The sequence below is a fragment of the Aquarana catesbeiana genome, linkage group LG03 (assembly GCF_042186555.1).
Source record: "Aquarana catesbeiana isolate 2022-GZ linkage group LG03, ASM4218655v1, whole genome shotgun sequence".
NCBI classification, from domain to species: domain Eukaryota; kingdom Metazoa; phylum Chordata; class Amphibia; order Anura; family Ranidae; genus Aquarana; species Aquarana catesbeiana.
The window spans coordinates 109,568,427-109,594,578 of NC_133326.1; the positions used below are offsets into that span (position 1 = coordinate 109,568,427).

The 26,152-nt window shown below is 43.0% G+C and overlaps 1 protein-coding gene across 2 annotated transcripts in view; it reads right to left on the bottom strand.

Annotated features, from left to right (window-relative positions):
• The window catches only part of SCAMP5 (secretory carrier membrane protein 5), a 48,441-nt gene that overhangs the window by 20,235 nt on the left and 2,054 nt on the right, over positions 1-26,152 (bottom strand). For both annotated transcript variants that reach the window (XM_073618941.1, XM_073618940.1), the window contains exons 2-3: positions 3,846-3,898; positions 1,862-1,990 (exon numbers count right to left, since the gene is read on the bottom strand). In XM_073618941.1, the coding sequence (XP_073475042.1) occupies positions 1,862-1,990; positions 3,846-3,852 (136 nt within the window). In that variant the 5' untranslated portion in view covers positions 3,853-3,898. The remainder of the gene's footprint in view (positions 1-1,861; positions 1,991-3,845; positions 3,899-26,152) is intronic.

Below are 26,152 nucleotides of genomic sequence, written 5' to 3' on the forward strand. Positions count from 1 at the left end.
TTTGAACTGTCAAATTGCACCAGTGTTAACCAGGGCTAACATGGGTCCATTAAAAGAGAAGTATGTTTTTTTTTTTTTTTTTATTGGCCAATCATAGTTACCTAGGTGGATGCAGCATCGGTGCGTTGCTGCATCTGTCCCCCGTCGCCTCTTCACTGATAACCGAGCCACCGAACACCGCCTATGGCTCGTTTCTCTCACCTCCACGCTGATTGGAGCGCTGAGCTGTGGAGGGGCAGGGAGTGGACGTCTCAGCGGCTCGCTGAGAGGCTGAGACTGCCATCAGTCCAGGTAGCTGGTGGATCCAGACTTCAGTCGGGATGACCTGGTGCCTGGACTGATCTTGGTGACGTCAGCAGAGAGCGGACTACAGACCGCTCTCCACTGAAAAAGGGTCACAGGAGTGCAAAACGAATTGCACTCCTGTGACCCTTAGGAGAAGCCCAGCCAAATGAGCTCAGGCTGGACTTCTCCTTTAAGCTCCTGTTTCAGTCTGGAGGGAAAACGGTAACGGACATAGGTGTCACAAAAGTGACAACAGTTTTGTTCTACGCGATTCAGTGGGGGATCTGTTCATGGATCCTCTGCTGACCGGAATGAACGCTGCCTGTTTGAAAGGGCCCTTAAGCCAACAACTGCATGCTGAGTTTGTTAAATGGAATATTTGTTTTTAAACAACACCTTTTTAATAAATTCAGCTAAAATGGCTCTAAAGCCTAAATTTTTTTTTACCTAATGCATTCCTGGCATTGAGGTAAAAAGGTTTCCATTAGCCGTATCTCCCCTCAATCCCCCATAGTTACCCGAGTCCTCACTCAATTTGTGTCAGTAGATCGGTTATTGCCACAGATTGCCCCAAAAGGCAAATCCTCAAATTATGGCCGTCTGCATTTGTTTAGGACTTTGTAACACAGTCAAAATGCCTTCTTTGATTCAGAGGTTTTTCTTTTTATATGCTTCTTATCTGAAGGTTCTACAGTTTTTCTACAGAAAGCTTAAAGCTGAAACTCTACCGCTTAAGTCCCATCACATACCTGTAATGAAAGATGTCTCACGTTGTCCTGGCAAGCTTGCTCCAGGATAAATCATCTGGGATACTTGTCTTCTTCCTGGCTCTGAATGTCCAGCACTGTGGGGGTTAACAGCTTTGGGCTCAGCTACACAAAGATGACCCAACAGGGACATGTCCCCTCCTGCCCTCTCTTTCATTTAGAAAAGTTTTGATGATGTGTCCCGATCAGACCATCTTGTACTGCTGTTGTGCCTGAAGACCCAAAGCTGTTATCCACTGCAGTGCCAAAGTTCAGAGACAGGAAGAGGACGGGACATACCGGCAGTGAAGACATTGGAACATATTTCATTATAGAGAAATGCTGTGACTAAGGCTGCTTTCACACTGCAGCCGCGGCGGCGGCAAAACGCTGCTCGTTTTAGCGGCGCTTTTCGGCCGCTAGTGGGGCACTTTTAAACCCCGCTAGCGGCCGTAGAGAGGATTAAAAATGCCTGTGTTGCGGTGCTTCCGAATCGCTTTTCAGGTGATCCGGAAGCACTGGTCATTCATTCCAACACCGCCCCAAAGATGCTGCTTGCAAGACTTTTTTTCCCGTCCCGCAAGCGCACTGCCCCAGTGTGAAGGCACTCGGGCTTTCACACTGGGGAGGCATGAGAGGCAGTTTTCAGGCACTTTACAGACGCTAAAACGCCTGAAAACTGCCTCAGTGTGAAAGTAGCCTAAAAGTGTAGAGATTTTTTTTAAGCCAAACTTCACCTTTAATATAAAAAAGGCTGTATGTGGGCACTGCTAACTATACTGCCACATAAGAAGCATGAAGACCACTGTGCAGTCCAGGTTTATACTTACACATCCACAAATAGTAAATACGTTTAGCCATGGTCCGATGTTGGTCAGGAATATCCGTTTCAAAATCCTGGTAGAAACATGGCTTCAGAGGTATGAAACGCGGTAGAGGGGGGAAGTTGTTCTGTTTATCTGTGTGGGAAGAAAACATTATTTGAAGCAGAATAGTATGCTTTTTCTAACATCTGCAGTGCGTCCTGCAACCCCTTAGGGCTCATGCACACTGCAGCTCAAAAAAAAAAACAAAAAGCTGCTTTTACAGGCATTTGAGCTGTAGAAGCTTTTACTTTTTTGGACTATTTTGCGCGTTTATATTACACTTCTTTGTGCACCTTAGAGCTTTTTTGCGCATAAGCATTTTTTTTTCACAAACACTTCCCTCGTGTTTCCTATTTTTTGTGTTTTTGAGCTTGATCTTTTTAATGCTTTTTCGTGCATTTTTGGGCACTTTTTTCTGCTCAAAAGCTCCTCTCAAAAATGCATGTTTGGTGGGGTTTTTTCTGCCTGCAAGAGCATATGCCTGTAAACTCCTGAAAAAGACATAGGGGTTGATTTACTAAAGGTAAATCCACTCTGCACTACCGAAAGTGCACTTGGAAGTACAGTCGCTGTAGATCCGAGGGGAAGGTCTGAAATGAGGGGAAGCTCTGCTGATTTCATCATCCAATCATGTGCAAGCTAAAATGCTGTTTTTTGTTTTCCTTACATGTCCCCTTCAGATCTACAGCGACTGCACTTGAAAGTGCACTTGCAGTGCAAAGTGGATTTGCCTTTAGTAAATAAACCCCATAGTGTGCATGGACACATTAGCTAACATGGAGGGGAGTTTCCAGGCAAAAAAAAATAAGAGCTCAAAAGCCTGTAGGGGCAGCTTCTTTGAGCTGCAGTGTCCATGAGCTCCTAGGTTAACAAAACACCAGAGCTGCAATTTTAAGCTTAGATTACAGACCACGGGGTGTTAGGGAGCTTACAACATCAATATCCAGAGGGTGACCAGTGTACTGGGTACGATTATTATAGCACTTCGGTACTTAAAGTGACACTAAACAATATCCTTGTCCTTCAAAAATAATCCATAAGTGTCCACTACTTATTCACTGAAGTAGCATTGACTACTACAGGGATTTCAGCTTCCCCAGCAGCCCTTCAAGTATGCAATAGGCATGCTTATATCAGTTCAAGCTGGACCAATGTAAGCATGCAATAAAGATCATTCCACAAGTTTAGTTAAAGGGTTAGTTCACATTTATAAAAAAAGGAGGAAGAACTGTGCATGCAGGGAGCAACTATCGTGAAGCTAAGAAAAATAAAGCCTCAATTTACATGACATATCTGTAGGCCAAAACCCTGAAGCCTGACCAAAAAACTACCATCCTAACTGATCCATCCTGTCCTGTTATAGGCAAGAAAGAACATGCGGGTTTGTGAAACCGGGGGCGTGCTTATCGTTCCACACTTCTATGGCAGGACAAGGGTCCCTTGCCTGAAACCCATGCTTGTCTGCAAAGCAAGTAGCCCTGGCAACGGAGTTATTTCTAGAGGACAAGTAAAAAGAAAAAGGATGATATGTGCCAAAAGTGCTAAAACAAACACTTCAATATTCCCAGCTATACCTGAGAAATCACTAAATATAGGAATCAGCAACCTGTGAAAAGCAATTCTATCAATGTTTGTACTTAAGCTGAGAAATCCCTAAACTGCAATGTGGAATAAGCAAACGTCAACTGACTTTACACTATATATGTAAACACATGGCCATTCATTTAAAAAGATTCCGTCACATGTGACACTAATTCAAACACTATGTACAAAGAGCTATCCACGGTACACTGACACTTAGGTTTTCACACTGGAAAATCAGCAGTTTTAGTGCCTGAAATGCAAATATGGAAATTGCAGAAATCCGCAGTCCTCAGCGCTGCTCAATTTAATAGGCAAAACGGAGACATAAATATCAAATCGTGAATATGTAATACTGCATACTCACCAGACATGATCAGTGCAGGTAGGTGGGTATGACCCTTCTTTAGATCTTAAACCCTGAAAGACAGAAAAATACCAGCTGTGAGGTATAAAATTCTCCGATATGTTAATATTTGTCTGTATATTACGTTTGGGGTCGTATGTACAGAATAAAAAATGCAGATGGGAAAAAATAAAGGAATTACAAAAAAAAAAAAAAATTGCAGATGGGTATACTCAGAAATTGGGGACAATTTGGAACTTTAGAGTACATGCTATACCACCCAATATTCCACAGTCTAGATCAAGGGCCTTCAAACTATGGCCCTCCAGTTGTTCAGGAACTACAATTCCCATCATGCCCAGTCATGTCTGTGAATGTCAGAGTTTTACAATGCTTCATGGGATGTGTAGTTCGGCAAAGCTGGAGGGTCGTAGTTTGAGGATCCCTGTTCTAGATCAGTGATGGTGAACCTTGGCACCCCAGATGTTTTTTAACTACATTTCCCATGATGCTCATGCATGCTGCAGTGTAGTTGAGCATCATGGGAAATGTAGTTCCAAAACATCTGGGGTGCCAAGGTTCACCATCACTGGTCTAGATCCTTTGATGCATAGTGCTGCTCAGTCATCCAACATACCCCAACCCAGACCCTCCATTCTAGTGTCCTGCTGAAACAGCCAAAATAAGGCAAACCATGTCCTTTATTTCAGAGTTCTGCTCATCTATCCAATACGAAGCCTAAATCCTTTGTTCTAGAGCAGTGTTTCTCAACCTTTTTTAGTCAAGGCACCCCATTCTAAAAATGTAAAAAAAAAAAAAAAAAATTATATATATATATATATATTTACATAATGCAGCAACATCCACACACACATAGGATCCCAACATCCCAACATTAGAGGTGATTTATTCTTCCAAAGCAAAATATACCTTTGCACAGGGGAGGGACAAACAAGGATGCTGTAGAGGGGCCCCACATCATTGGTTGTTAGGACGCTGGAAGGTTGTAATGGTGCACAATGAAGACCTGTGGCTTTGTGCAACTAAGGCCTGGTTCACACCTATGCATTTTTTCTTGAGAGTTTTCAGTTTTGCAGAAACACACTACAGTCCATTTAACATGGTTTCCTATGGATGTAGTTCACATCTGTGCACTTTATGAAAAAGGGCCAGGGATTTTTTTTCTGTTTTTTGGTTCCATAGAGTTCAATGGATCAAAAACACGTATTGAAAAAAGGAAAATGCACCTGCAATATGCAAACTGCAACCTGCATAGGTGTGAATCAGGCCTAAAAGGCAGGCTTGATCAAACCTCTGGCTTGTATACAATTTTTGGGCATTTTGCCAAGGCACCCCTGAAGAGACCCGAAGGCACCCTGGTTTAAAAAGGCTGTTCTAGAATACTATTAAAGCGATTGTAACGCTTTGTTTTTTTAAATAACAAACATGTCAATAATTACCCCCACTGTGCAGCTCGCTTTGCACAGAGTGGCCCCGATCCTCGATTTCTGGGGTCCCCCGGCGGCTCTCGCAGCTCCTCCCCACATCAGATAACACCCTAGGACAGTGATGGTGAACTTTGGCACCCCAGATGTTTTGGAACTACATTTCCCATGATGATCCACTACACTGCAGAGTGCATGAGCATCATGGGAAATGTAGTTCCAAAACATCGGCATCACTGCCCTAGGAGAAGTGCTCTCCCGGGGGGGTACCTTGTGGGCGTGCTTCCGAGTCCAGCATTTGTGTCCATGTCCAGACTCGACCCGCCCCCCGCGTCATTGGATTTGATTGATAGCAGCGCAGCCATTAGCTCCCGCTGCTGTCAATCTATCCAATCAAGAGCTGGGACCCCATGCAGAGAAGGACAGTGCGTCACCACCGAGTGAATTCCAGGGGTCAGGTAAAGTAAAACGGGGGGGGGGGGGGGGGGGGGGGTGCGGTGACTGCCAGAAGTTTTTTCACCTTAATGCATAGGATGCATTAAGGTGAAAAAACACAAAGCTTTACAACCCATTTAACCACTTGCCGACCGGCTCCTGTACATATACGTCGGCAGTTTGAAGATGGATATCTCGGTAACGGCAGCAGGTGTTGCCACAACCAAGGTATCCATCTTTAGAGCCGGCGGTTCCGTTTACGATAATGGTGGTCTCTACGCCGGATTCGCCGTGAGATCACTGTTATCAGCAGTGGGAGAGGTGCCACCCCCCCTCCCGCCGCTCTCCTGCGCCCTCCGCCGTTTACCGGAGCCGTCGGCAGCGACGGAGGCGATCGGGACCTGTCCGTGGCTGGGTATGGAGACAAGTGAGGGGAAGATGGCCCCCACCCGTCTCCATACAACTGCTGGGCGGAAGCAATGTCAAAACGACACTTCCGCCCATCCGTCTTAAAGGCATATTTTTCTGTTATCATTTTTTCGAATGACAAATTTTTTTTTTTAATTTTTGCATTTAAGTCCAAATATGAGGTCTGAGGACATTTTGACCCCAGATCTCATTTTTAAGAGGTCTTGTCATGCTTTTTTTTCTATTACAAGGGATGTTTACATTCCTTGTAATAGGAATAAAAGTGACCCAATTTTTTTTTTTTTTTTTTAAACACAGTGAAAAAGTAAACACAATCAAGTAAAAAAACATTTTTTTTTAATATTTTTAAAAGCGCCCTGTCCCGCTGAGCTCGCGGGCAGAAGCGAACGCATACGTGAGTAGTGCCCGCATATGAAAACGGTGGTCAAACCACACATGTGAGGTATCGCCGCAATCGTTAGAGTGAGAGCAATAATTCTAGCCCTAGACCTCCTCTGTAACTTAAAACATGCAACCTGTAGAATTTTTTTAGACGTCGCCTATGGAGATTTTTAAGGGTAAAAGTTTGACGCCTTTCCACGAGCAGGCGCAATTTTGAAGTGTGACATGTTGGGTATCAATTTACTCGGGGTAACATTATCTTTCACAATATAAAAAAAATTGGGCTAACTTTACTTTTGTCTTATTTTTTTATTCAAAAAATGAATTTTTTGCTAAAAAAAAGTGTGCTTGTAAGACGGCTGCGCAAATATGTACGACAAAAAGTATTGCAATGACCGCCATTTTATTCTCTAGGGTGTTAGGAAAAAAATATATAATGTTTGGGGGTTCTAAGTAATTTTCTAGCAAAAAAAAAATTTTTTAACTTGTAAACACCGAGTCTGAAAAAGAGGTCTGGTCTTTAAGTGGTTAATACCACTCAACACACTGCAAATCCAAATCCTTAGTTGCAAATACTGCACAATGACCAGACACCCCAACACACTTATAAAAAGATTCCTTACGTCAAGGTGATTTGCTTTTAGTAATTTTTTTACAGGAAATTCTAAAACAAAATATTGAAAAAAAAAAAAAAGAAGGTAGTAGACCCCCCAAAAGCATATCGTAAAAAAATTTAACTATTAATGCAGAAAAAAAATAAAAATAAAATAAATACACTGCAATCAGTAGTCTCAACCGTGTTGTTGCAAGTGCACAAATATGGCTACAACCACCCTAAAATGTATCTATCTCTAGGCAAAACCTTTTTATTTAATTTTGGATATAGTGGGGAAGGGTTAGGCCTTCTGTCAAGTTTTCATTGCCATCTCTGCTCCCAGCGGGGATATTTACCCCTCTATTAGAGCTGCACGATTCTGGCTAAAATGAGAATCACGATTTTTTTGCTTAGAGGATAGATCACGATTCTCTCACGATTCTCGCGGCGTAACATCATCTTTTACATTAAAACAAAAAAAATTGTGCTAACTTTACTGTTTCGTTTTTTTTTTATTTATTGAAGTGTATTTTTTACCAAAAAATTGCATTTGAAAGACCGCTGGGCAAATAAAGTGTGACATAAAATATTGCAGCAATTGCCATTTTATTCCCTAGAGTCTCTGCTAAAAAAAAAAAAAAAAAAATTATAATATATATATATATATATATGTATATATATATATATATAATGTTTGGGGTGCCAAGTAATTTTTTTTAGCAAAAAATATTGATTTTAACTTAAGAAGTGTCAGAAAAAGATTTAGACTTTAAGTGGTTAAACTTCCTGCATTACGGGTTGTTTAAAGCTTGGCAGATTGCCCAGGTTATTTGTTTACACAGAGAAGTTCTATCCCTTTGATCTAAGAAGGAAGTTAGATACAATGTTTCAAGTTCTAAACTTGGCAGACTGCCCAGATGTTTTCTTTTGACAGCTGAGTGAGCAGATAATCTCTCAACTTGTTTATATGAAAGAATCGACAAACTCAGCAGGAGAGATCGTCGGGGGAGGTGAATCGAGATCACGATTTTTTAACGATTAATTGTGCAGCTCTACCCTCTATTTGTACCTGTAACCACTGAGAAAGAATGTAAGGGGCTTGAGATAGTGAAAGGGTTAAAGTCATTTTCTCCTTTGCAGTTATTTCCCTGTAGCAGTCATTAAATGACAGGGTTTGTTAGAAATATTGGAAGGCATGTCTACTTGAAATTAAGCCTCATACACACAATCGGATTTTCCGCAGACAAAGTGTCAGACTTTTGTCCGAAGGGCGTTGGCCAGCAACTTGTCTTGCATACAATTGGCACACAATTGTCGGCCAACAAACACAAACGTAGTGACGTACTACGTGGTTTTCAGCTCTTTAGCGCCACCCTTTGGGCACCTTCTGCTAATTTCGTGTTTGGTGAGGATTGATTTCGAGCGCGCGTTTGTACTTTGGACTTTTGTCTTTTGTCTGACGGACTGAATGAATGAATGAATACTATTTTAGTCGACTAAAATACGACTAAAACTAAAACAATTGACATGACTAAAATACGACTAAAACTAAAAGCCATTTTAGTCAAAAGACTAAAAATGAGACTAAAACTAAAATGCCATTTTAGTCAAAAGACTATGACTAAAACTAAATTGCAATTACTGGAATGTACAGGAGATTTAGTCGACTAAATACAAATAAAACAATTGCAGAAGACTAAAATGGGACTAAAACTAAAATCCCATTTTAGTCCTAAGAATAAAAAAATTAACACTGGTGTACACACGATCGGACAATCCGACAACAGATCGTGGTCCGCAGAAAATTTTAAAGCCTGCCATCCAACATTTGTCCATGGAAAATCCGACAATTGTCCGATGGAGCATACAAAACGGTCAGATTTTCCGCCAACATTCTGTCATCACACAATTCCCGTCAGAAAATCCGATCGTGTGTACGCGGCTTTAGCGTGAACCTGACAAGTCCAAAACTATATGGTAACCTTGTGGTGCCTGCCAGTAACTTTAATTAAAGAAATTTTGCTTTAATTTTTTATTACTGTGTCCTTTTCCCCAGGGGACAACATGTAGTACGTTGTGCCATCTTCCTAGGTGCGGTCAGATAGGGTGGACCTCTTCTCTCCACGGTCTTCCGACAACGCAACTGGCAAGGAGACGGCTACTTTGGCTGATGGCACTTTTCTCAATCTCCAAGCACCTGACCGAGACAAACATTTCACAAGGAACGTAGGGAGAGAGAAGCTAAACTGTTCCAGACAAATTAGCAAGCGCTTGGAGACAGAGAAAAGTGCCAGTTGTCAAAGCAGCCATCTCCTTGCTAGCTGCGTTGTCAGACGTGGAGGGAGGAGCGGCGCCCTGTCGGACATTACACCAAGCCTTAGACAGCACATAGGAATACGGGACTAAAACACATTGATACAGAACTAAAGTCGGCAATACTTACCTCTGCTTCAACAGTCCAATGCCTGTGAGGTTCCTACCGGCATCTTCTTCTTGGCTTCCTGTCTGCCAGTCTTTAACATCTTGGCTTCTGCGGGATGACGTCAGCACAGTGTACATTCTACAGAAGACTGAGCAGGCAGGTTTATTTTATTGCAGAAGAGACTATGCAGGTCTCTTCTGCAATAAAAAGTCTGTCGGTTCACAGATTTTTTTCATTTTAAATTTTAGTTCCAATAAAAATTCAAGCGAGCTTTCTTTAAAGCGGAGTTCCACACAAAAATGGAACTTCCGCTTTTCAGAACCCTCCCCCCCTCCGGTGTCACATTTGGCACCTTTCAGGGGGGAGGGGGGGTGCAGATACCCAAGACAGGTATTTGCACCCACTTCCTGGCATAGACTCCCACGGGAGTCTACGCCACTTCCCGTTCCCCCGCGCTGTCTCCTGGGAAACACACAAGTCCCAGGAGATAGCGGGGACATGTTATGACGCGCAGCGCGACCCACGCATGTGCAGTAGAGAACCAGGAAGTGAAGCTGCAACGCTTCACTTCCTGATTCCCTCACCCAGGATGGCGGCGGGAGCCACCGAGAGTCGAGCGAGTGATCGGCGTCGGCTGCCAACATCGCTGGACCCTGGGACAGGCAAGTGTCCATTTATTAAAAGTCAGCAGCTGCAGTATTTGTACCTGCTGGCTTTTAATATTTTTTTTTTTTTTAGGTGGACTCCCGCTTTAAATTAATCCCTGTGTCCTCCATGGAGCTTCTTAGATCATAGGCCCAGGCTGTACAAGGGCCTAGCAGAGATTAACCGCTTGACCTCCAGAAAATTTACACCCCCCCCCCATGACCAGGCTATTTTTTGCGATACAGCAATGCGTTACTTTAACTGACAATTGCACGGTCATATGCGACGCTGCACCCAAATAAAATTATTGTCTTATTTCACACAAATAGAGATTTCTTTTGGTGGCATTGGATGACCTCTGCGTTTTTTATTTTTTGCACTATAAACAAAAAAAGACCAAGAATTTTGAAAAAAAAAAAAAAAAAAAAAAAAAAGCTGCTTTTACAGGCATTTGAGCTTTTATTTCAGCTTGAAGAAGCTTGTACTTTTTTTTGAGCTTCCTTAGCCACTTCAGCCCTGGAAGGATTTGCCCCCTTAATGACCAGGCCATTTTTTGTAATACATCACTGCGTCGCTTTAACTAACAAATGCGCGATTGTGCGACGTCGTACCCAAACAAAATTAACATCCTTTTTTGCCCACAAATAGAGCTTTCTTTTGGTGGTATTTGATCAAAAAAAAAAAAAAAAAAAGGACCAACAATTAAAAAAAAAAAACAATTTTTTTTTTACTTTCTGCCATAATACATATTCAAAAATAAATATGAAAAAAAAATGTATTCATCAGTTTAGGACAATATAAATTCTTCAACATATTTTTGGTAAAAAAAAAAATTGCAATAGGCGTATATTGATTGGTTTGCGCAAAAGTTATAGCGTCTACAAACTACGGGATAGATTTAGGGACTTTTCTTTTAATTGCTTTTGTTGGTAATGGCGGCGATCTGCGATTTTTAGCGGGACTGCGACATTGCGGCGGACAAATCTGACCCCAAATGACACTTTTTGGGGACCAGTGACATTATTACATTGATCAAGTAAAAGAAAAATCTATGGTAATTTCTATATCAATTTAGGTCAATGTGTATTCTGCTATATATTTTTGGTTAAAAAAAATCCCAATAAGTGTATATTGATTAGTTTTTGCAAAAGTTAGCGTGTCTACAAACTTTGGGGTATTTTTTTTATTTTTTTTTACTACTAATGGCGGAGATCAGCGACTCATAGCGGGACTACGATATTGCGGTGGACATTCAGACACTAACTGACACTTTTTGGGGACCAATGACACTAATACAGTGATCAGTGTTAAAAAATATGCACTGTCATTGGTCATTGTACTGACACTGGCTGGGAATGTGGTAACATCAGGGGTGATCAAAGTGTTAACTGTGTGCCTAGCCTGTGTTTTTCTACAGTGTGGGGGGTGCTTTTAGTAGGGGAAGACATGGATCCATGTCCCTGCAGGAACAAAGGATCCATGCCTTCCCACCTGCCAGAACTGAAATCGATGGCGGGGCGCCTCCTACCCGGATCACGTGTGTAAAATATATATATCTATATCGATATCTATCTATCTCTATCTATACACACACACACACATACATACACACTCCAGCGCAGAGGTGCCGCCCTGCGGCAGTAAAACTGCTATAGGGCAGCCCTTAGGTGGTTAAAGTGGTAGTAAAAATCTAAGCATTTTACACCAGAATGAATTCTCTGTATTTAGTGAAAAAACTCCCAACCATCTGTCCTACCCCCCCATGTCCTTATACACTTACCTGGCTCCATGCCACCACTCCCCTCACTTCCTTTCACAGGAGAAACTGAGGGCAGCAAAGCCATAGGCCCCTGCTCCTGTCAGTCAAACTGCTGTGAGGAGGGAGGGGGGCGTGGCTATAGACACACACAGCCTGGCTCAGAACACACACATTGGGCGCCTCATTAGCACCTGGCTTGCAACAGGAGGCACCTGATAAAGGGAGGAGCCAAAAACACCGGAGGGGACTGCCAGAAGAGGAAAGCAACCTTTCTGTGCAAAATTGTTGCACAGAACAGGTAAATATTCACGCTTTTTTTTTGTACTGCCTTTAGTATCACTTCAAAATGACCCTGTCAGTGGGTAAATAAAATTACAATCACAGTACCCTGTAAAGAAAGCAGTTTAATGCTCAGTTGCCGGTTTGCTCTTTAGCAGAGCTCCCTGGACCAACCTCATTTGACTCCTCTGGCCTCTAAGTCACTGCAGGACACAATTATGACATCGGCGGCATCAGGACGAAGCAGAGCGGGCAGTGGGGTATATACCCTCCCACATACCCCAAAGTGTGGGATAGGATTGCCGATGAGAGTACTGCTACAAATATCACAGGGCACTACTGATTTAACCACTTCAGCCGCCGAAGGTTTCACCCCCTTAATGACCAGGCCATTTTTTCCGATACGGCACTGCATCGCTTTCACTGACAATTGCGCAGTTGTGTGACGCTGTACCCAAACAAAATTGACGCCCTTTTCTTCCCACAAATAGAGCTTTCTTTTGGTGGCATTTACTCACCTCTGCGTTTATCTTTTGTGCTATCAACACAAAAAAAAAAAAAAGTGACAATTTTGAAAAAAAAAAAAAAAAAGTTATAATATTTTTTTACTTTCTGCTATAAAACATATCCAAAAAAAAGTGTCAACTTTCTTCATCAATTTAGGTCAATATGTATTCTTCTACATATTTTTGGTAAAAAAAAAAAAATACCAATAAGCGTATATTGGTTTGCGCAAAAGTTATTGCGTCTACAAAACTATGGGATATTTTTATTGTTTTACTAGTAATGGCAGCGATCATCGATTTTTAGTGGGAATACGACATTGCGGCGGAAAAAATTGGACACTAAGGCTCCATGCACACTGGGCTTAAAAAAAAAAAAAAATCTGTTCTCTTAAGAGTAAAAAACACTCATATAGAGCATTTTTTGTACAAAGTCTAGAGTTTTATGTTTTTTTCTGCAATTGAGCTCCAATCAGAAACGCGAACCAGAAGGGTTTTTTTTTTTCCTGCCTCTAAACGTTGATCTCAAAATATGCCTGTAAACATCCTAATATGCATGGCCACATAGGATAACATCGAGCTGCTTCTACAGGCAGAACACAAAACTCCTGTAGAAGAAATGTTTTTTAAGCCAGTGTGCATGGAGCCCAAGTGACACTTTTTGGGGACCAGTGATACTAATACAATGATCAGTGCTAAAAAAAAAAAAAAAAAAAAAAAAAAAAAAAAAAGCACTGTCACTGTATAAATGACACTGGTAGGGAATGGGTTAACAGCAGGGGCGATCAAAGGGTTAAGTGTGCTGCTAGGGAGTGATTTCTAAGTGTGTGGGGGATGGACTGACTGAAAGAAGAGACACATCTGTGTTCCTGATTAGCAGAAACACAAGCTCTCTCTCTTCCTCTCTCAAAGAACGACAGTCTGCCTTGTTTACACAGGTGGACCTCCGTTCTGCCTCTCCAGCAAACAAGCAGCGGATCCCAGGGGCCGCCGATTGGTTCCCGCTGTGTCCGATCACAGCGGAAGCGGGTCGCCGCGAGCGCACCCCAGGCTCAGAAGAGGAAACAATGTACAGGTACGTTGGTTCGTGCAGCCGGGCCGCCCTGCCACAGTAAATGTGCGGTGGGTGGTCCGGAAGCAGTTAAAGGGCAACTCCACTTTCATGGGAAAAAAATAGCAAACAGAAAAAAAAATAATATAGTCTTATTGTAATTGAATGTTATTAAAAAATACATTTCCTGTTCAATCTGCAGCCCTGTAATTTTCTGTAAAATGCAATATGACTACCTGGAAGAGTTCTATACACAGAATGTGTACAGAACTACCCCAGAAACATCATTTCCTGCTTGTGTGATTGGCTCACTGATTACCAGAAGTCTGCACTAAGATACAAGTCAGATTTTTGGCATCCCCTGCAACAAAAATGTCATTTTTGGTGAGACACCCCCAATAGGAAATCACATCTAAAGGAATGCAGGCCCTACAATTTTCCTCATTAGAGCCCTGTAGCTGCAGCAGCTGGTTGATAACTATGAAACCACTCCCATTAGACTCAAGTGGCACAGGGGCACAGAGGAACAAACAGGGATTTCTTCAGAATAACAAAATGTAGGAATCTGCAACAAAGTTTGTTAAAATCCCTGCAATGTACATAGATCACCCAGAGGGGGATTTTTTTTCCAAACAAAAGTGGAGTTACGCTTTAAGTGTTTTCCACCCCCTGAAAATGTCCCTTTAAGTACTACCCTATCCTGGCACAGATTTTATTGAAGCCAGGGCACAGGTTTTAATAACACATACTGCTTAATAGTTAACTATGATATAGGAGCTGCAAAAACAGGTATTTCAAAAGCCAATGATTGCAAACACAAAACAAACATTATATCATGGCATGCTATCATTTCTATGTAATACTATCTTCAAACCCAAATCAGCAATGGCACCGCCCATATTTCTGTCTAAGGCAGGACTGGCACAGACCTAAAAGAATTACAGGTATCTCACGTGGAAACTTGGCCGATTGGCACGTTTGCAGCTCACGTAGTGCTATGTGGAAAGGTTCTCCTTAAGATCACTAAGTTTCAGTGGAAGCCATGCTTTGTCTATAAATGCCCGCAAAGACATTCCTTCAGATCAGCTAAATTTGCAAACAAAATGAAGGTTTCACATTTAGAATAATAAACTGTCAGGTTAGTAAATATTCCCAAACCGGGTCTCTTTTACAGCCGGCTGCCATTTTGCTCCTCAGAGAGAGAGAATAAAGCACTTCAATCTATGTTCAGAAAGATCGCAAGGTTTATAAATTGCTTAGGAGGTTTCACTTTAATTTTTACTGCTTGCCCTTCCTCCTCACAGTTAGAGTCTGTTACAGATGCATTTCTCTTCCAACAATCATACAGTTTGCAGTGTACATAGATTTGCAAAACAATGGGATAAAGGTATATTCCTGAACTTTGTTTTAACTCATGGTTACTGTTAGGGGTGCAACGGATCGTCATCGATCCATGATCCGTACGGGTCAACCTCCGCGGATCGGGACACCCGTGTTCTGCGGAACGCTTTGTGGCCTCGGCCATAGGAAAGGCTGCGGCTTCGGCCTAGCTCCGGAGCAGCGGCCATCTTGGTACACCCGGCGGCCGTTTACCACGTGATCGCTCCGTCAAATGACGCCGGTTCCTCTCTCCCCTCTGTGTACTGATCTGTACAGTGGAGGGGAGAGTTCAGATGGCAGCAGTGGCAATGCCCTGACAATACCCTGCCAATACCCTGCTAATATATTATTACAGTGGGGGAGATTTTTTTTTTGATCCGAAAATGATCCGAACCGTGACTCCTGATCCGAGGAACGATCCGAACCATGAGTTTTTTGATCCGTTGCACCCCTAGTTACTGTGAAATTGAGTGAATGCATCAATGCAGTGCATGTTATCTCAGCTTGCATTCATTGAATGAGTTTACAAAAAATGTAAATACTTGCTACATAACTAAGCTCCAGTTCATGCTGAATAAACTAAAATGATTAATGTATCTTAAATAGTAAACTATATTTAGATAGTTTTTACTTCAAAAGCAGTTTATTAAAACTAAAATTGATTAAAAAAAATCCGATTTAAATAAAAAAAAAAATCTGATTTAAATATTTTTTTTTTTTTACCTTAAAAAATAAATTGACTTTTATCCACGGTGATTAAATAACTCCTAAAGAAAGCTCTATTTGTGGGAAGAAAATGATAAAAATTTAATTTGGGTACACTGTTGCATGACCGCACAATTGTCATTCAAAGTGCGAGAGCACGGAAAGCTGAAAATTGGTCTGGGCAGGAAGGGGGTGAAAGTGCTCAGAATTGAAGCAGTTAACCACTTCAGCCCTGGAAGAATTTACCCCCTTCCTGACCAGAGCACTTTTTGCGATTCGGCACTGCGTCGCTTTAACTGACAATTGCGCAGTCGTGCAACGTGGCTGCCAAACAAAATTGACGTCCTTTTTTCCCCACAAATAGAGCTTTCTTTTGGTGGTATTTGATCACCTCTGCGTTTTTTATTTTTTGCGCTATAAACAAAAAAAATAGCGACAATTTTGAAAAAAAAAAAAAAGCATTATTTTTTACTTTTTGCTATAATAAATATCCCCCAAAAATATATTAAAAAAAATGTTTTTTCCTCAGTTCAGGCTGATACGTATACTTCTACATATTTTTGGTAAAGAAAATCGCAATAAGCGTTTATTGATTGGTTTGCGGAAAAAGTTATAGCGTCTACAAAATAGGGGATAGTTTTATGGCATTTTTATTGACAATTTTTTTTTTTTTACTAGTAATGGCGGCGATCAGCGTTTTTTATCGTGACTGCGACATTATGGCGGACACATCGGACAATTCTGACACATTTTTGGGACCATTGGCATTAATACAGCAATCAATGCTATAAAATTGCATTGATTACCGTAAAAATGTCACTGGCAGTGAAGGGGTTAACCACTAGGTGGCGCTGTAGGCGTTAAGTGTGTCCTAGGGAGTGATTCTAACTGTGGGGTGGGAGGGGCTGTTTGTGACACGTCAGTGATCACCATTCCAGATTACAGGGAGCTGTGATCAGTGACAGTGTCACTAGGCAGAACGGGGAGATGCTTGTTTACATTAGCATCTCCCTGTTCTTCCTCACCATGAGACGATCGTGGGTATCCCCGCGGACATCGAGTCCGCAGGACCCGCGTTCACGGTCCTCTTAAAGGGCAACATACAGGTATGTTAATCTGCCTGTACGTGCCCTTCTGCCGCAGTACATCTGTGTGAGGCGGTCGGGAAGCAGTTAAAGAAGAAGTCTCATTTCCTTTTTTATTTTTTAATAGTGTTATGTTCCCCAGGGGAAAAGTTACATGTAGTCCCATCTTCCTGCATGCTGTAGAAGTCTAGCTACTTAGTTGGGGAGGACGTCCCCCCATTGCTATCTGACAACGCACCTAGCAAGGAGATGGGTGCATTTACAGGGGGTGCTTGTCTCAGGTTCTAAGCACTTTCCTGAGACCAGCAAGAGAGGAGGCCGACAAGCCTTGTTTTGACTGGATAAGACATGGAAACCTAATAAACAAGTCTTTTTTTTTTTTTTTTTTTTTTTGAAGATTACTTTAGATGTTATTCATGGCATGATTATAGCACATTGTTAAAATATAACTTTCCATTGAAAGATCAATTTAAAAAAAGCACTCTAGTTGTCATGCGGAACACACAGAAACACAACGAAATGACATTCAACAGCATTTCTGAGGAATTTTCTGGTTTATAACCGTTACAAAAATGTACAAAAACACACAAAAAAAAAGAAAAGCTCCATTTAATTCTTCTAAGGATGCATAAAACGAGCATCACATGTGTGAATATTTGTGGGTATTTTACTACTTTAATTGGAGGAAAAATTCCAGCACAACTCTCTTAGGGCTCAGAATATCGCTGTGTACGTTCTCGCAGCTGCCAACGTATAATGTACAAAGATTAAAAGATGTTACTTTAGTGCTTTTTTATTTATTTATTTTTTAAAGGATACTTATACTGCTGGGCTGGAGGATAAATGTATAAAAAGGAAAAAGCCTAGAGTTGGGATTTCACAGAGTTGACCAAAATTTGAAAGAGAAACTTTTGCTGGGAATGAGAAAATTAAAAAAAAAGTCAGTACCAACAAGTACTGAAAAGAAGATGCTTAAAGTGTTACTAAACCCAGGACCCTGCATTCACTATATCTGGTCTCCCACAGTACACAGAACATGGAAATGCAATTATTTTAGTAATTTTAAACGGCTAAATACCTTTTTTCTCATCACAGTATACAGCAGTCTTGTGATTTCTATCAGTGTCTGGTTAAAGAAGAAATAAACTCTGCTGTTTTTATTTCCTCTGCAAAGTAAAAAGGCATAATGTGCTAGTATGCATAGCATACTAGCACATTATGTGACACTTACCTGCAAATGAAGCCCGCGTCGTCCTCGCTGGAGACCACATCCATCTTCACCCATCTTCATTCCGGGTCCACGGACTCCTGTTGACTGGCCGGAGCCACGAGGCGTCACTCCTGCGCATGTGTCGATGACGTAATTGGCACAGTATACAGTAAATATCTCCTAAACGGTACAAGTTTAGAAGATATTTACAGTACCTATTATGCCTTATTATAGGCTCACCTATAGGTACAAACATTTGAGGGAAGTTTACTTCCTCTTTAAAGCTTGTAGGAGGAGTTTTCTTTCTCCTCTTTCTGTCCCATGAGGCTGCAGGACCCCTGACCCTCTGTCTGGACAGTGCTGATTGGACCTGTGCTGATCACATGCACTCTCCCAAGAAAAAGAAAAAAAAACTCTCTAGCAATAGACACCGAACTGAGCATGTACAGAGTGCCCCCAAGGCTCTGTACTATCAGGAGATAGATTAGGGATAGAGGAAGAAGGGGAGGATCAGAGAAGACAGGATCAACCAGCCTTTTTACCCAGTTCAGAGGATTAACCCCTTAGGTTCCACAGTGAGTATAACAAGCATGCTTTACTGTATAGATAGACTGGTTTTACTGTTGTGGGTTTAGTAACCACTTTAAAAAGGAGGTCCGCCCACCACTGTTAAAAATTAAAAGCCAGCAGCTACACATTCTGCAGCTGCTGACTTTCAATAATAGGACACTTACCTGTCCTGGAGTTCAGTTCCTGTTTCCATCAGCTATCAGGTGCTGCCGCCGCCGCCATTGTGAGTAAGGTTACCCAGCAGTGTAGCATTATGGCTTCACGCCAGGTCCCTACTGCGCATGCACGAGGCACCGCTGCACTCTTCTACTGGCCCAGCAGCAGGGGAAGGACGAGGGGAGGAGGAGGAAGCCAAGCTGCTGATGTAATGCGCCAGATGTGGCACCGGAGGGGGGGGGGGTAAACAAATGAGTGGAAGTTCCACTTTTGGGTGAAACTCCGCTTTAAGAAATAGATATTTATTAGCTCCTGGAGACCATTGCTGCCTTCCACACAGCTGGCTCTTCTACATGCTCCATTCTTGGCTTCGGGAGCCACCTGTCAGTTCCTGATGACTCAAAGCCGGCTCCCTACTGCATATGCACAAGGCTCATGGCCTGCATCGCAACTGGATGTGTGAGGTTATCCCAGAAGGCTGTGAGAAGGAGGGGGTGGTAGGGTGGTCAAACAGAGACAACGTCATCCTTGCCTAGGTGAGGAACGAGGAAGTGGGGTACATGCTACCCAAAAAAAAAAAAAAAAAAAATCTGACATTCTTCACAGGATGGAAAAGAATAGAAAGCAGGTAACTTCAGGTGAAGGTATTCTTTTCTTCCATTAAACTGGTCCTCTGGCAATATTAAAAAAAAGCAGCTCAGGCTGCAATACACACCTTCAATCAGGAGCTGTCCACCAAATAACTACTTCTCTTCCTAAAATGTCCTCTATCTTTGAGGTTGAACTATTCACAGTATCACTCAATCGGGAAGACTGAAAACATTAGGGGTGTTGAATTTAATCGTAGCATCAATGCAACACGATTCAGCCATCCGCGATTCTGCATCGATGCAACGACTGGCCTAATCGCAATTTGCAGATGACGTCATCCACCACGCCCTGCCTCACCTCACAACAGTGGAGCGCTTTAAAAAAGTAGCCGTGGGCATTAGTCGCCCTCTCTTTTCCCGCCTCCCACTGACGTCATCCCCAGCCGCCTGGCGTCGCCGCTTTGCATGCTGCAGGAATCACGAGGAGCAAGCGTCCCCAACTCTTGGATAGTCCTCCTCGGCTCACAGGCTGCTGCGGGAGACCTGAGCCTCCCTGACTCCCAGATTACTGGACGCCGATGGCCACGCTTGTCCTCCGCACAGGCTGCTGCAGGAGACCCAAGCGAATGTCCGACTCCCAGAACAGTCCTCCTCAGCTCACACAGGCTGCTGACTCCCAGAAGAAGAACTGGGCGTGCTTGTCCTCAGTCCTCCTCACAGACTGCAGTGACTTTGTCATCAGATACTAATACTTACTTACGGTACTACTACTACTAGGTGATACTAACTAAAGTACTAGTAAAGATGTGAATGTTAGTTTAAAACACAGACACTGAGTTTGACAGTATCTGATGCACCAGTTATTATTATGTGCAAATTATGACCGTAATAAACAGAATTGTCCTAAACAATAAAGTGACCAGACATGCAGAATGTGTGGGGCAGTGATGAGCAAAGCCAGAAATCATATAAGGAGGAATCAGTTAAGTATTTGTAAATCATTTACGAAGACATCATAAACCAGAAGTAATGAAATGGTATACGTTTGGTGATGTTATGGGGACAATTGTTGTAGCGGTTTGTGGAATATATATTGGCGCACATTCAGGATGGGTTTGTAAGTGCAATATCTTCTACATCTATAATAGGTTTATAATATCTTTTATTATTGTTATTTCATTAATTAGGTTTTTTTATTCCATAGTGATTGATTCACAAATACTTTGATACCTTTTTTGTATGATTTATGGTTTTGCTCATCACTGTCACTTTATTTTTTTTCTGGTCCATATGTTTAACCACTTAAAGTGGAGTTCCACCCACTTTTACAATTCTTCAGCATCCCTCACTAAACTGTGCACTGTAAACGAATTGGATATTTTAAATTTTTTTTTCTCAGCACTTACTGTATATATGCTGTATTCATTTTTCACTTCCTCCTTCCTGGCTGCGGCCCATCGTATCATTTCCTGTTTGCAATGCCTTCTGGGAAGGGGCGGCAACTTCCTCTGACACTGCCGTTGCTATGGAAACCTGACCTGAAACCTATTACACTGCTTGTGCTGCACTGAGCATGTGCGAGATCTGCAAGGTTGAGATCCAGGAAGAAATACAGTCTGGCTTCAGATGCCCAGACTTAAGATGGCCACGGCCTGCTGTAAGTTTATAAAATAACAAACTACTGCTATAAACGAACAAAACAGACCTTAGTTTACAGACTAACTTTACTAGAATACATTAAGATTGTGTATTATAGGGGTATTTTTATTTAAAAACTATAATTTCGGCCGGAACATCACTTTAAGGACTAGCTTCGTTTTGGAATTTAGGTGTTTACATGTTTAAAACAGTTTTTTTGCTAGAAAATTACTTGGAACCCCCAAACATTATATATTGTTTTTTTTGTAACACACTAGAGCAGTGGTTCTCAACCTGGGGGTCGAATGATGATTTGCCAGGGGTCACCGAATCCTGGGCTGTTCCTGAAGCCCGCACCACTCTCCAGCCTTTTTGCAGTCGCCCAGCAGGGCTGTTCCTAGAGCCGGCGGCCGCCCACCGCATGGCTGGGAGGCAGAGACTAGAGGTCAGCTGACTGGTGAGGAATGTGAAGTGGGAGGGGCTGGAGAAGACCCTATCTCCTGATTTTGGCATAGGTGTCACTGCTACGAGACACCACAAAGTCAGAGACTCAGTGAGTAACACTACCTGTGACCATTAAAAGTCCCCACTACAGTTCTCAGATCAGCATTGATCAAGAGCACCTAAGTTGGCTGATCAGAACTCCTCCCAGCACTGCCATTCATCCCATTCCCCCCACCAAGGAGTAAGAGAAGGAATAAAAATTGAGAATACGTGGAAGGGAGAGGAAAAGAGGGGGAGGAACAAAAAAAAGGGAGAGAAAGAATAAGAGAAAGAACAAGAAAGATGGCTAGAGAGAGGGATGGGAAAAAAAAAAAAACAAGAAATTAGGATAGAGAGAGATAAAAGGGAAAGAAAGGAGAACAAAGAAAGAGGTGGTACATCCTAAAATGTACCATGGGTTTTAATACTGTACAAGCGGAAGGGACTCGGAGGGCACTATATGTCCGTGGGTTAGGGGCGCAAGTTACTTGTCTTGCCTTGGGTGCTGAAAACCCACGCTACTAAAATAATTTTACTGTTAGGGGTCCCCACAACTCGGGAAATTTTATCAAGGGGTCACAGCACTAAAGAGGTTGAGAACCACTGCCCTAGAGAATAAAATGGCAGTCATTGCAATACTTTTTTTCACACCGTATTTGCGCAGAGGTCTTACAAGCGCGCTTTTTTTGGAAAAAAATTCACTTTTTTGAATAAAAAAAATAAGACAACAGTAAAAGTTAGGCAATTTTTTTTTTATATTGTGAAAGATAATGTTACGCCGAGTAAATTGATACCCAACATGTCACGCTTCAAAATTGCACCCGCTCGTGGAATGGCGTCAAACTTTTACCCTCAAAAATCTCCATAGGCGAAGTTTAAAATATTCTACAGGTTGCATGTTTTGCGTTACAGAGGAGGTCTAGGGCTAGAATTATTGCTCTCGCTCTAACAATCGTGGCGATACCTCACTTGTGTGGTTTGACCACCGTTTTCATATGTGGGCGCTACTCGCGTATGCGTTTGCTTCTGCGCGCAAGCTCGTCGGGACAGGGGGTTTAAAAAAATTTTTTTTTTTTCTTATTTATTTTACATGATTTTATTTATTTTTACACTGTTAAAAAAAAAAAAAATAATGTGCCACTTTTATTCCTATTACAAGGAATGTAAACATCCCTTGTAATAGAAAAAAGCATGACAGGTCCTCTTAAATATGAGATCTGGGGTCAAAAATCTCGTATTTGCACTAGAATGCAATTAAAAAAAAAAAAGTAATTTAAAAAAAATAACATTGAAAAAAAAAATGTGGCTTTAAGACGTATGGGCGGAAGTGACGTTTTGACGTCGCTTCCGCCCTGCAGTGTTATGGAGACGAGTGGGCACCATCTTCCCCTCACTCGTCTCCATGTACAGCAAGGGGACAGACGCCATCGCCTCCGCCGCTACTGACGCTCCGGTAAGCAGCGGAGGGCATCGGATCACGGCGGGGGGGCCCTCTCCCGCCACCGATAAAAGTGATCTCGCAGCGAATCCGCCGCAGAGACCACTTTTATCTGAAAGCCGACCCCTGCACGAAAATGGGGATAGCAGGGTTATGGCAGCTAGCTGCTGCCATAACAACAATATCTGCCGCCAAACTTAGGATGTACATCGGCGTGCGGCGGTCGGCAAGTGGTTAAATAGCAATTAGCAGACCTCCAGCTGTTGCAAAACTACAAGTCCCATCATGCCTCTGCCTGGTTAGATGTTGAATTTTAAAAAAGCAGCGACAAGCCTTCTCATCTCACAGGTTTGCTAATCTGACAGACGTTCGCTGCTTTTAAAATTCAACATCTAACCAGTCAGACGGAATTCTAAGTACCATATTACACTATATAAACACACTTTACTGTTAAAAATAAGTGTAAAATGCAAAACTCTGCTGGGTGTAACAAGATGTCCGCTTTCCCCTTCTCAATGTATTCTTACTATGGAGGAGTGTGGGGTGTAGAAAGATGGCGGCGACAGAACGTCACACATTCTGACGGGTCGCCTAATGTGACAAAACACCGGCTGGCTGCAGAGATCTGCTCTCCTCCTCACTGACAGGCTCTGTGTGAGGAGAAGGAGAGCCAATTTCCTAGCAACCGACTCTCTATTTACATCGCATTATGGCCATGATTGGACACAGACATCATGTGATCAGGAGGGCCAATCACAGAGCCCTCCTGCCGGTCTGTGTCCAGGTGACACGAGCGTATCGGGACCGCGCAGCTGGCGGGCACACGGCCGCATGATCCCGCTCCTTCTGAGGGATGTACAGGAACGTCCACCCAGAAGGAGAGAGCGCCGTTTATGTGCAGTGGCTGGTTAGGATGTAGTTAACATACACGCCGCAATCGGTTCGCATGCACGGGTTGCAATTATGCGGTGCGGAATCCGCAGCGAATTTGCACCACATCTAGTGTGAACCAAGGCTTATGCCGCGTACACACGGCAGACTTTGCCCAGCGGAATTTATGACGGACTTTCTGAATGAACGGATTTGCCTACACACAATCCACCAAAGTCCGTCGAATTCGTACGTGATGACATACGACCGGACTAAAACAAGGAAGTTCATAGCCAGTAGCCAATAGCTGCCCTAGCGTGGCTTTTTGTTCGTCGAACTAGCATACAGACGAGCGGACTTTTCGACCGGACTCGAGTTCGACGGATAGATTTAAAACATGTTTCAAATCTAAGTCCGTCCAACTTTTGAGAAAACAAAGTCCGCTGGAGCCCACACACGATCGAATTGTCCGACGAAATCCCATCCGCCGGGCAAAGTCTGCCGTAAAGTCCGATCGTGTGTACGCGGCATTACTGTTTAGTTTGCTCAGACTGACTGCAAGCAGATGCTCTATGCACCATCTACAGAATCTACAGAATTACAAAAATACAACCATGGAAATATGGAACAGCAAGCATGGAATACAGAGGTGACATTAGCTCTATGTAACGGGGAACATGGCGTTTACGTTCCTATACATATCCAGTCTGCATTCCTCACACATCACTTTTCAAAGACAAACAATTACCAGTATAATCTGAATCTGGCGGGTAGGCAAGTAAGGGCTGGTTGTTTTCTGTTTTACTTCCCTTAAAGAAGAACTCAAGATAAGGATATTTGTTAGAGTTACACTGGTCCAGCTGGTCTATGTATATACCATATCTGGTGGATGCCTCGGCTGTGGGTGCCAATACATTAACAGCAACTCCAAACGCAAAACCTAAGTGCAGAGTGTTTGCAGGCACCAATCACACGGTACAATACCGCCATATGATTTGGTGTGGCACGTTTTTTTCAATAGTGCATGCACAAAGTTTTTTTTTTGCGATCCGGCGTGATTTCAGAGCATTCAAATAAATGGGCAGAAAATTTGCACTGCAGGGGAAGATGCAGAAATCGCTCAGAAAATCAGACTGCGTTCCTGTCAGGGTGGATTTGATTTAAATCACTAGTAAAAAGGCAATTTTAAAGAGCAACTGTCATCTCTGTCCTGCAGAGGCTCCTCCTCTAACCTGCTGTTGACTCACCGACAGTACCATTTACTTTAATGGGACGGCTGGTGATGCAGCGGTAACACAACAAGGTGAGGGACGTGGCAGCAGCAGGTGAGTGGATGCCCGCTAACAGGCGCTGTCATGATGGATCTGAAATGACAGGTGCTCTTCCAATGTAAGGACTTATTCTTGCTGGTAGTTCGAATCTTTAATATTTGCAAACAAAATGAAGGTTTCCTATTTAGAATAAGCAGGCAGGTTAGTAAAATAGCGATATCAGAACCGATGCAATCATACAGTTTGTAGTGTACATAGATTTGCATAACAATGGGATGAAAGAATATTCCTGAACTTTGTTTTATCAGATCACAAGGGGGGGTGTACAGATGGCGGGGGGGGGTGTACAGATGATAGAGGGGGGGTGTACAGATGACAGAGAGGGGGGGTGTACAGATGACAGAGGGGGGGTGTACAGATGACAGAGGGGGGGTGTACAGATGACAGAGGGGGGGTGTACAGATGATAGAGGGGGGGGTGTACAGATGACAGAGAGGGGGGGGTGTACAGATGACAGAGAGGGGGGGGTGTACAGATGACAGAGAGGGGGGGGTGTACAGATGACAGAGAGGGGGGGTGTACAGATGACAGAGAGGGGGGGTGTACAGATGACAGAGAGGGGGTGTACAGATGACAGAGGGGGGGCGTACAGATGACAGAGAGGGGGTGTACAGATGACAGAGAGGGGGGGGGTGTACAGATGACAGAGAGGGGGGGTGTACAGATGACAGAGAGGGGGTGTACAGATGACAGAGGGGGGGTGTACAGATGACAGAGAGGGGGTGTACAGATGACAGAGGGGGGGGTGTACAGATGATAGAGGGGGGGGTGTACAGATGACAGAGGGGGGGGTGTACAGATGATAGAGGGGGGGTGTACAGATGACAGAGGGGGGGGGGTGTACAGATGACAGAGGGGGGGGTGTACAGATGACAGAGGGGGGTGTACAGATGACAGAGGGGGGGTGTACAGATGACAGAGGGGGGGG